Source organism: Canis lupus, chromosome 33 (genome assembly GCF_048164855.1).
Source record: "Canis lupus baileyi chromosome 33, mCanLup2.hap1, whole genome shotgun sequence".
Classification (NCBI taxonomy): domain Eukaryota; kingdom Metazoa; phylum Chordata; class Mammalia; order Carnivora; family Canidae; genus Canis; species Canis lupus.
The window spans coordinates 33,464,373-33,477,150 of NC_132870.1; the positions used below are offsets into that span (position 1 = coordinate 33,464,373).

Below are 12,778 nucleotides of genomic sequence, written 5' to 3' on the forward strand. Positions count from 1 at the left end.
CTACTTACTTTTCCTCTTCATAGAGTAACCATCACAATTAGATAATTTAGAGGAATTATATCTGTTATAATCTCTTTTTAATCACTCAAAATCTATACTTTTAACCATTATTTTCCAAATGTCTCTAAAGCTGGGTGCTTTATCACTTAATGACAGAATATTTTTATGAAAAGTGCTCATAACTCCTCAAACTTTAAACATTGAAAAATAATTGTGAAGACTCTGAGCTTTCAATCTAGCAACTTCCTGATGAAGCAATTTCAATCTAGCAATTCAACTGTCTGATGAAGCGTATTTAATGTTACTATGGTTCAGATGCAAACTTACACTTTGGTTTCAGAGACATTAATACCACAAATACTGTGACAAATATGATCCAAATATGACAAATAACTGAAAATCTTATTTTGTATTCACATGAACTGTTTTTTTATATATGTTCTATACCAATTATTTAAAGAACTCTGATTCATATTCCCTCCATTTAATAAGAAATATAGAAAAGTATAAAATTTTATATGTGAACATGGTAACTATGGAAAAGTAGTGTGCATGACATGAGAAGAAGGGTATTGCCTTTCTGCATCTGACCTAACTTTTTTATTTTTTTAAGGATTTTATTTATTTATTCATGAGAGAAACAGGGGGGGGGGGAGAGGGAGAGAGAGAGAGAGAGAGAGAGAGAGAGGCAGAGACACAGGCAGAGGGAGAAGCAGACTCCTCACAGGGAGCCTGATGTGGGACTTGATCCCTGGACCAGGATCGTACCTTGAGCCAAAGGCAGACATTCAACTGCTGAGCCACCCAGGCATCCCTACATCTGACCTCAGATTAATGTGCTTCTTGGAGCTGAAGCAGATTAGAATATACCACCCTACGAAATGCCACTTTGGCAAAAAGATTATTTTGGGCTAAAGTCAACTGAGAATGAACAAATACAGGAAGAGTTCTCTACTTTCCCCTTATTTTCCCAAGAGGCATCAATTTCCCTTTGAGGAAGGTTATCTGCTCAGGGAGAGAAGCAGGGAGAACATTTCCCTATGTACCAGGGAGAGAAGAGTAATTTTTGTCATCTAAGACAAGAATTTAATATTTTCACTGCTTCTTTTAGTTTCACTTCTTTTCTACAAACTCCCATGCACATAAATACTAATAAAAATTGTCTTTTATTCTGTTAACCTGACTTTAGTCTAATTCACATGCCTTCATGCACAGAACATAAGAGGGTATAGGAAAAGTATATCCTCTCTGATAGAGCTATGATCAAATCCAATTCTGAATAATGGTAGTCAGGTAAATGAGCATTAGCAAAATTATTTTTCATTCCAGCATTCATCATAGCATGAAGGACATATCCCAGTTTATAATACCATACTGTTGATATATACAGCAAAGGAGATCTAACAAATTAAATCTATTAGGAAATAACAACAGGTCTAAAAAATTAGGGTAGATACATTTCTCTCATTAAGTGCATTAAAAAAAGATTCTCTGTTCTCCTAGTCCTGCCCAGCAGTGAGGAGGAACACCCATGGGGTGCCACAGGAAGCTAAATAGGAAACTGGGGCTTCCACTCCCACCCAAAAAGTAGTAAGATGGTACCTAATTACCCCTGCCAATGTGGTATCAGAGGAGGCCTGTTACAAAGATTTAAATTATATCCATGGTCTCATAAAATAATACCCAAATGTCCAGGATATAATGCAAAATTACTCATTATATAAAAAAACCAAGAAAATTTCAATATGAATGAGAAAAAACAATGAACAGATGCCAACAACACCATGATCACCATGCAGTTGGAATTATCTGACAAAGATTTTTTGATTACTAATATAATGCTTCAGTGAAAATTATGAATGCAAAGAAAACATAGAAAAGTCTCAGCAAAGACAGAGAATTTACAGAAAAACCAATAGTCTATCATGGAACTAGAAGAATATAATAACTGAAATGGATGCATTCAATAGCAGAATGAAAGAAAATGGATCAGTCAACTTAAAGAAAACAGTATAAATTTCCTAATCTAAGCAAGACGAAAAAAAGATAAAAATGAACAGAGCCCCAGGAATTTTTGTAGCTATGACAAAAGATCTAGCATTCATGTTATCAAGTTCCAGAAGGAAAAGAGAAAGAAGGCAAGGCTAAAAAAAAGTATTCAAAGAAACAATGTCTAAAAATTTCCCAAGTTTGGCAGAAGACATCACCTGTATTGTATATTCAAGAGGTTAAGTGAAGACCAAATAAGATAAACTCTAAGAAATCCAAGCCAAGACACATCATAGTCAAACTTCTAAAAACTATAGACAAAAAAAATCTTTAAAGCATCTGGAGAGAAAAAACACCTTACTTTTAGGGGCAAAACAGAATGACAAGAGATTTTTCATCACAAATCAGAGAATCCAGAAGGAATTGATGTAACATTAAAAGAACATAACTGTTTACCTAGAATTCTTTATCTAGCAAAAAGGAGTGAAGGGGGAAATCAAGACATTCTCAGAAAAATAGTAAGAACCTGTTGCTAGAATATCTACTCTGAAAGAATGGAAGTTATTAAAGGAAATCATAAAAGAAGAGGTCTTAGAACATCAGAAAGGAAGAAAGTACAATGGAGAAAGTAAAAATATGAGCTCTGAGAAAGCACTGAAGAGGGAGGACTAGCACAATACGGAATGGTGCCAAACTACAGCCCTGTGAACAAGCCTTGGGTGGACTGCGACTGTGGAAAGGAGCCTGTATACTGCGACTCTGCATAATTAGAGCTTCAGTCTCTATTCCCCACCACACATCAATCACCAATATAACAGACACACTTGGCTGCCTAATATTTTCTTATTAACAACGTCATGGTTTAGACCTTACCTGACCATGCATATGGTGATTCAGGGGAGGCCAGTTACCTCCCAAGATGGACATATTAGGTTTATAATTGGTCAAAGCCAATGGTTTTAAAACCCATTCCCTTCATCAATACTTGATTCGGGAATGAGATGAGAAGAAATTCTAAACAGGGATTCACTAACAGATAATCTTGTGAGGGACTGCTGAGAAAGGATAAAACCACAGGCAATGGCATTAGTAGTGCCCTTTTTTTCTGACTGTGAAAGTCACTAATATCTGAAAATGAGGTAGCCAAACTGAGAATAAGCCCATATACTACAGAGAAAAAACAAAACGATGGAAAAAACTTGATTTCTTAATTACATCATTGAAGGGCTGAATTAAACAAATCTAACAATTACCTACTTTTAGACTATTACAAAAAATATTTTTTCTTATCTATTTCCCAAGCATCACATGAAAATGCTAGACAGTAGTCCATTTTATGAATTTACCATCTTTACACAAATATTTATTATTAGATCTATAAGATGGCTTTCTTTCTTTTTTTTCCCCCATTATAAAGGCTGATGCAAGGAACATCTTTTGGCCAAAGTTTTATCTAAACTTAGGGTATACTTTCCATGGACTTCATTTCTAGAAGTGAAATTACTGCCAAATGGTATGGACGTTTCTGATATATAGTACAAACAAAAAAAAGAAAGTGTGTTCTTATTAAACACCAACCAGCCATGTATATGGCCTGTCTCACTATATCCCAGGCAGCCAGAGCAAATGCTGAGTCATATTTTCCCTTCATTCTAGTCGATAGAACTTCATTTATAAATCCTAGTTAGTCTAAATCAATCTTGGTAATTACATTCCTCTTGCTACTGATTGGTTAAGGATGGGCATGTGACCTAATCCTGGCCAGTGAGAGGAAATGAGAGGTTTACCGGGTAAATTTTTGATTCTTATAAAAAAACGAGACAATGTCGTCTACTGGTCATTAGCATGTGTATATAATATCTTGAACCATACCAATCTGAGAAAAAGCCAATGAGCTGAAGTAAAAGATGGAGTATGAAAATGCTGACCCCTGAATAAACCAACTTCAAGGACCCTTTCCTTAGTCTTTTTCCATTATTTGAATTATAATTTATTTTTAGTTTTTAAATGTGAATATAATTGACATACAATGTTGCATTAGTTTCAGGTACACAACATAGTGATTTAAGATATCTACACATTATGCTATGCTCACAAGTGTACTTACCATCTGTTATCATACAACGCTATTATAATATCATTAAAAATATTCCCTTACGTATTTTATTCCTGTGATTTATTCATTCCATAACTGGAAGCCTATATTCCCCACTCCCCTTCATCCATTTTGCCAATCCCTCCACTCTCCTGCCCTCTGGCAACCACCAATTTGTTCTCTGATTCTAGTTTTTGTTTATTCACTTTGTTTTTTACATTCCACATACGAGTAAAATCTCATGGTATTTGTCTTTCTCAGTGTGACTTATTTCACTTAGCATAATACTGTCTTGCTCCATCCATATTGTTACACATGGCAAGACCTCTCCTTTCTTTGTAGCCACGTAGTGTTCCACTGTATGTGTGTGTGTATGTGTGTGTGTATACACCACACCACATCTTATTTATCCATTCATCTACTGATGGACACTTAAGTTGCTTCCATATCTTGGCTATTGTAAATAATGCTGCAATAAACATAGTGGAGCAAATTTCTTTTCAAATTAGTGTTGTCACATTCTTTGGGTACATACCTAAGAGTGGAGTTTTTAGATCCTATAGTATTCCTATTTTTAATTTTTGGAGGAACCTCTATACTGGTTTCCACAGTGGCTATACCCAATTCACATTCCCACCAACAGTGCAGAAAGGTTCCTTTTTCCCCAAATCCTCATCAACACTTAATATTTCTTATGTATTTGGTTTTGGCCATTCTGACAGGTAAGGTGATATCTCATTATAGTTTTGATTTGCATTTCCCAAATGAGTGATACTGAGCATGTTTTTATGTGTCTCTTGACTATCTGTACATCTTCTTTGGAAAAATGTCTATTCAGGTCTTCTGACTGAATATGTAGAATCCAGTTTTTTTAATTGGATTTTTTTTTTCTGGTACTGACTGGAATAAGTTCTTAATATATTTTGGATATTAACCCATTATTGGATATACTATTTGCAAATATCTTTACTCATTCAGTAAGCTGCCTTTTTGTTTTGTTGATGCTTTCCTTTGCTGTGCAAAGCTTTTTATTTTGATGTAGTTTAATCGTTTGTTTTTGCCTCTGTATCCCTTGCCTCAGTAGACATATCTAGAACAATGTCACTATGACTGATAGCAATTATTGGGTTTAATCCATTTTCAGTTTATTTTTTATGTTTGGTGTTAGAAAGTCATCCAGTTTCATTCTTTTGCATAGCTGTCCAATTTTCCCAGCGCCACTTATTGAAGAGACTGGCTTTTTCTCCATTGTATATTTTTGCCTCTTTTGTCATAGATTAATTGACTACATAAGTATGGGTTTATTTCTGGGCTCTCTACTCTGTTTCATTGATGTTTGGGTCTATTTTTGTGCCAGTACCATACTGTTTCAATTACTACAGCTTTGTAGGGTATCTTGGAATCTGGGATTATGATGTCTCTACTTTTGTACTTTCTCAAGGCTGCTTTGGCTATTGGAGTTTTTTCTGTGGTTCTATACAAATTTTAGTATTATTTGTTCTAGTTCTGAGAAAAATGCTGCTGGTATTTTGATAGGGATTGCATTGAAAGATAGCTTTGGGTAGTTGCGACATTTAAACAATATTATTCTTCCAATCCATGAGCATGGCATATCTTTCTATTTGTTTGTGTTGTCTTCAATTTCTTTCAACATTATTTTACAGTTTTCAGAGTAAGGTCTTTCACTTTCTTAAGTTTATTCCTAGGCATTTTATTCTTTTTGACGCAATTGTAAATGGAACTGTTTTCTTAATTTCTCGTCTTTGCTACTTTGTTACTAGCATATAGAAATGCTACCAATTTTTGCATATTAACTTTGTATTCTGCAACTTGACTATTTATTACTGCTAATAGTTTTTTGGTGGTGTCTTTAGGATTTTCTATGTATGGTATCATGTCATCTGCAAATAGGGGAGTTTTACTTCTTCCTTACCACTATGATGTCTCTTATTTCTTTTTCTTATCTGATTACTGTGGCTAGGGTTCCCAGGCTATGTTGAATAAAACTGGCAAGGTGAACATCCTTATCTTTTTCCTGATCTTAGAGAAAAAAAATCTGTCATTTTTTCACCACTGAGTATGATGTTAGCTATGGTTCTTTTTATATAAGCCAATAAATTATACATAGTCCAAAAAATTCAATGGAAAACTCGCTCATACCAGCCATTTGTATGCCCAAAGACAAAACTGAGAACTGCTTATAACATCACAGTGAACAATCCAAACAGACTCCTGTTTCAGCTACGAAGATTAACTTAAGTTTTAAATAAACACTCCTGAACAGTCATATTTTTTTCAGAAGAATTAAAGTTGAATGTTATTTGGAGAACATCTAAAAAAATTAGTCATTAATTTAGACCATAAACTAGAAAAACTCATGTTCAATTCAAAATGGTCTTCAAATAGCAAAAATAAATGACTACAAAGTGTGCTGTACTTACAAATCAAACACCAAATAGTGGAAGCCCTCTTCTGATATGCTGTCATGAAGTCGCACTAAAAAAAAAAAAAAGAGAGAGAGAGAGAGAGAGATGTTTATTTTATACATATGTCAATGAAGAACATTAAACCAGACTTCTAATGGGCATTTATCTGTCCCCTAACTAAAAGTGCTAGCAGCACTCTTTATTCTAGACTCTGGTAAGTAGTATTCTTTACAACAAGGCATGGGTTCAGACAAACCCAAAGTTTAGATTCTGCCTCTGATAATTATTAACTGTGTTAGCTTAATCATTTTTTTTAAGAGAGAGAGAGAGAGAGAGAGCGAGCCCGAGAGAGGAGACGGCAAGCAGGAGAGACAGAAGCAGAAGGAGAGCTAGAGAATCATAAGTGGGCTCCACACTCAGTGTAGAGCCCAATTGCAGGGCTCAGTCCCACAACCCTGAGATCAGGACCTGAAGCAAAAGCAAGAGCCAGACCCCAAGTGACTGAGCCATGTAGGCATCCCCCCATGTGAGATTAATCAAATTAACCAACTTATAATAATAGTATCTAACTTTACAAAATAGTTAAGAAGGTTAAATGAGATAATATAAAATAAAATCCACATATTGCTGGATGAATACTTAAAAATATCAATGACTGTTTTAATATATATAAATCTATTGAAAGTTAGCAGGTTCGAGCAATTCTCCCACTTCGAGTCTCTTCCTTGTCATTCTCTTTACTATCTCCCAGTCCAGGTTTTCCCCAACTCATTCCTTCATCAATACAATAAGGAGCAAGAGGGACCATTTGAAGAATATAGTAAATGGTCTCCTTGCTCCTGCTCTCCCTGCCCCTTTTTTTTTGGTGGGAGTGGGGGTGGGGAGAATTTCTACATAGCCCCTGGCTAACCTGTCAAGAGAGTTTTTACTATGCTACTTCTAAACTCAAGTCACCAAGATCTATTTACCAAGTCAGCCAAAAATATACAGGTAGAACCTCTCGTTCTGCTAGTTCCTCAAATTAATACTTTTTTAATTTTTCCAATGTGCTAGACTTTCACTGATTGGTAGTAAAGACAAATATTTTGCTCCTCTGAATGGAAACCCTTCACTCTTTACTATGACTCTAACGTAAACTACACATGTAGAATTTACATAGTGTTTTTTCTGCTATTTATTTTTGCCTAAGTCCCCTGCCTTCTTCAACTCATCCCCACAGATGGTACACTCTTCCAATTTATCCAAATCACTTGGGCTGGCTTGTCCTTCACTGGGAGCAACAGAGAGCAGAAAATGCAACAAATCTGTAGGATACAACTGTTTTTGAAAAGTTACCACAAGAAGATAATGATTTCTACTAGTACTGGTCCTTAGTATGTTCCCCATGCAGTGATGACCACCAAGTAGAAATGTGGATTCCAAAGAACATTTAGATTCACATACAGACTACAATGATCTATAGAGTCTGCAGTACTCATGAAATCCCAAGGTCATAAACTTAATATAATGTCCATTCCTTACAATCCAGTTCTATCCCCTTCAGACATCATCCTTGGTCCATTATTAAAACCTTTCCTGAATCTCTCTTCAGAAATCTTACCAAGATAGAGAAATAAAGACTTTTTTTTGTTCCATTATATAGAATTTCTTTCTCATCATTCCTACCATACAGTTATCATATTTTACAGGGTTTTAAATCCTTCAAAGAGATCTAGCACATGGTAGATGGTCTTTTATAAAATTGCTTTGAGCACTTACTATACTATGTGCTAGGCATTCTTCCAAGTTTTTGGACTTTCACCATAGCTCAGTATACCTGTTTATGTCTAAAATAAAACTATTGAATCCAAATAATTCTACCATAACTTTAATTGTGTGAAGGATGCTCTTCAATATTAATATCAGTTTAATATCTTCAGTTTAATATCAAAGATGCCCACTACCTTTGTTTAAACTTATGCTGCCAAAGAAAATCAAAAGTTAGTTTTAATGACATGTTTTATTCATAGTCATTCAGCACAGTAAAGAAAGGGCATGACAGAAAATTCAGTGGCTTTATTGAATGACACCAGTTTCACAGATACCTACCTAACTTAGCAGTTGTAAAACAACCTATGTTTAAATGAGCTCAACAAATGGTATATCTAATTAAGTCCAACAGTTATTACATGAAAATAAGATGGATTTCTATGCTATCAACGTTAAAATAAAAAGTAAAATCACAATGTGAGCAGGAGGAAATTATAATTTCTTTTTTTCCACTGTCTCAAAAACTTCAAGTGGAGATGGGGAGCTCAGTTTTTCAGATCAAAGGGTTATAGAGTTAAACAGAAGTAGAAATTTCAGGTACACTTGGAGAAACAGTATTGCTTTCTGGTTCTATTTGGAATAAAATCTTCTTTGTATGATTACCACTATCTTATTTATACTTGGAAATAATCATCATTTGGAAGTAAATTATTTTTTTTTTGAAAATGTTAAGAGTTGCTCAGATTACAGCATAACAATCAAACATACATTGTTTTTGGTGCCAACAAGCACATAATAATTGCTTAAAGACAAACCATTCGATCCAAGTTCACTACTTTTGCATCACACAATTCCAAAACAAATTTCCACTATTTCTAACCAGCCATTTGACTAGGTGAGATTAATTTGAATTAGTTTTATCAATAAAGCATAAAGAACTAGCATCATCTTTACTTAGGAAAAATATATACACATTTCCTTCCTTCCTTATGACTTTTTTTTTTTTTTTTACCTCCTTCCACTCTTAAGAACTGGAAAACAGAAATGCAAGCATCACAATTTTTATCTATTAATAAAACTATGTAATTTCACCTTTGCATGGTTGTTCCACATGTTTACAATTACTCTAAGGATGGTTTCCTTTTGAAACTTTGAACTCTTACCATTCTCAGAGTTGATGATGTTTATACAGTCAGAAGACAGTGTCTTACACACTACAGATATTCTCTTTTTCTCTTCAAGCCTTTTTGGTTAGTCAAAAGTATCCATCTTCCATCCTTTTCCTCTTTTTAATAGTTTTTCAAGGTTTAAAATTGTGTTTACTTTCACAAAAAACTTGCATTAGTTATTCTCTATAAATAACTGTCAATTCATTTCTATGCTAAAGGAAATACAGGATGTTCTGTTCCCCACAGATGTTAGCCCAAGACTGCCAACATGGCCAGCCTTGAGAGTATTGCTGCTGTTCTATATTGAAACATATTGCATTATGTTCTTGCTATGACTGCTCTTTGTTATTGCCATAAGCTGTACATATGGGTGCACACAATTAACTTAATCACAGTCATCACTAAGATGCTCTCAGAAAAAAATGTTAAAGAAGATAATGAGAAAAGCATCTGAGAACACAGGTTATAATACCTCTTGGTAGTCATTCTTTTCTGAAGTTTGCTCAAAGGTAAAATCAAGTCTATGAATGAATGAGTTTTCATAAATGGTAATGGTATAACAGTTCTCATCCAGAATAAAATGTAAAATTCTAGAGCATTAAGTATGAGACATATAAGAGGAGAAAAGGTGTTTCTAAGGTTAAAATGTCTCCAAAATTGTTGATCCATGGCTTAATCCTTTTACCTTCTCTGCCTCATGTTATCAATTTGGTCATTTGCATTCATATTAGCATGGGGTCACTGCTTTCTCTTCCTGTCCTATATTATTATTTGATTTCACTGCAGTTTCTAGATAAGTACTAGTTCTACAGAGGGGCCAAATAGGATTAAATAGGACCTTGTAATTATCTGAAAAAAACTTATTTAAATGTGAAAGAAGTTTTTTATTTTAATACATCCTTTCATTTAAGGGGTTAAAAGATAATAACTACAGTGCTTACTATATCAACACAGTGCAAATACTTTTTGCAAGACTTACTTTAGATAACATATAAGACCTTTCCCATCACCATTTACAAATGAATGTGCACAAGCTTAGAGAGGAGAAAGAAACTTCCAAGCCTTAACAGCTAGTTAAGGTCATAGGCTAGGCTAGGACCATAATCCAGAGCTAGAAGATTCCAAAGATCTGGTTCTTGTTCAGAATACTATATGGACACTCCAAAGTATATCTATCAATAAACTACCACCTCCACTCTGCCCACTCCCCCACCCCCTGACACTGTAGAGTATGAATTGGATAAAACAATATTTAGAAAAGAATTATAAAGAGGAAGAAATAGTTATGGTAACTAGAGAAAAAAAAAAGCAATGCTTAAAAAAACAGCACTAAGAAAAAAATCTACTTACAAAAAGAGAAAAATATTTTTAGTTTAGGAAGTTTAAAATGTGATGCTGTACTAGGGGAGGTATAGAGACAGCTAGATGATATCTAAGATACAGAGTCAACATCAGCCACATCTGTCTCTCTGTCCAGTCCCTAAATCCCTAGAAAAGTGTTAATTCTCCTTTTCAAATTGGAAATGTTAGACCACCCAGTGACTCAGCTATTTTACCTGACAGGATGTTTAATGTACCAAAAATCCTAATTAAAGAATCTGGAAAACTTGCACAATATGTAAAATAGCATAAATTTAACAATTTTTGTTTCCAAAATTGACATTTCTATGATATGGATACTATGTTAACATGGGAAGAGACAGAGGAAGTGGAAATGGGTATGCAAGGAAGAAAAGGGAAAGATTAGGAGAACTGAACTCTAAATAGAAGCCATGTCAAAACTGCTTATTAGGTACATCTTATCTATTTTTTTCATCTTATCTATTTTGATGACACATAGTAAGAACTTTTCTGTCAAAAGAAAGTGAACATATATTATTTTATGATAATTTATTATCTTTCAAAAAAGACTAATAGCATACAAAGTCACTTGTTTCAATTTCAGTATACTTCCTTCCCTCTTCATTTCCTAACAACATCCTCTAAATACAACCAAGGGTAGTAATTATAATTTTGTGAATTTATTTATACAACATACCACTTGGTTCAAATTATACTGATTCTTACCTTTCCATTCAACTATACTCACTACCTGCTGTTCTCTACTAGTGTTTATTATGGAGAAGTAGCAGGCTATTACATTGATGGCCCCAAGAGACCATGTCTTTCAATATTCATGTCCTTGTATAATCCTCTCCCATACTGATTCTGGGTTTGGCCATGTGACTTGCTTTGAGTGATTAGCATGTTTGATGTAAACAGAGCCTTTATAAGCTCTTGTACCTTGGAGTTGTCTTCTTGGAAACCACATGCTATACTAAAGAGAAGTCTGGAATAGACTTAGAAAGAGGCCACATGGAGAGAAACCCTGGAGGATGAGAGGCCATGTTGACATTCCACCACTAGCAGAGCTCATTGCTGAAGGCAACTGCAATTGTTACCTCACATCATGTGGAGTAGAACTACCTACTGAATCCAGTCAGTCCATAGAGCAATAAGAAATAATAAACAGATGTTGTTTTGGGCCATTAAGTTCAGAGTGGGAGTTATTAGCTAACAATAGATAAATAAATAAGATAATCTGAAATTTGTGATTGACTCATTGTCCTTAAAGAATTCATTCCTTATCATAAACAATTTTTTAGCAGAAAAAGAATGAGTTGTACCTCAAAATATGAGTTATTAGAAACCTCCAAAACTAAACAGGGCAATGCTGCCAATATTATCATACTACTAATTAAATAATTCATACAGAAAAGACTCTAGTGCATTCCCATAATCACTATTTGTCAGCTCTAAGCAATAGTCCTGGTTATAAATGAGGTAGATTTTGCATTTTTAGCTTTACCATGTTATAAGGCTTGAAGTAGTTGGATTTGATTCACATACTGGGATGGAAAGATGGCAGCTTGTAAGTCAGATGCTTTTTATACTCCCATCAATACTTAATTATATTTCAGAGCTAGAGTAAGCACTAGCCAAGTATGGCCATGCAATATGCCATAGCCTTCTCAAAAGAGGGATGCCAACAATGAGTTCATTTGTTAAATTAAAAAAAATACATACACATACATGTCTCAAACATTATAACATTCAAATGGCAGTATTCTAGAGAGAAATTTGAGCTCAACCATTACTACTGGCTCTTTTGTGACAAAGCTAAACATTTCTAGAGAGAAGTTTTCAAACAAACACTGAAAAACCAAATTTAAAATCAAGCTAACATTTCTAAAAATCTGAAGGCCAATCTGCATGTGCATGTTCTTCTAGATTTCCACTTCTTATAACACAAGTAATAGTTAATAAAACAATACCATTTAAAACATAGTTTTGCATATTTTAAAAATATA

At 34.3% G+C, this 12,778-nt stretch overlaps 1 protein-coding gene across 23 annotated transcripts in view; it reads right to left on the bottom strand.

Moving 5' to 3' along the window:
• The window catches only part of CAMK2D (calcium/calmodulin dependent protein kinase II delta), a 309,843-nt gene that overhangs the window by 150,621 nt on the left and 146,444 nt on the right, over nt 1-12,778 (bottom strand). For all 23 annotated transcript variants that reach the window (XM_072810436.1, XM_072810438.1, XM_072810440.1 and 20 more), the window contains exon 4: nt 6,526-6,580. In XM_072810436.1, the coding sequence (XP_072666537.1) occupies nt 6,526-6,580 (55 nt within the window). The remainder of the gene's footprint in view (nt 1-6,525; nt 6,581-12,778) is intronic.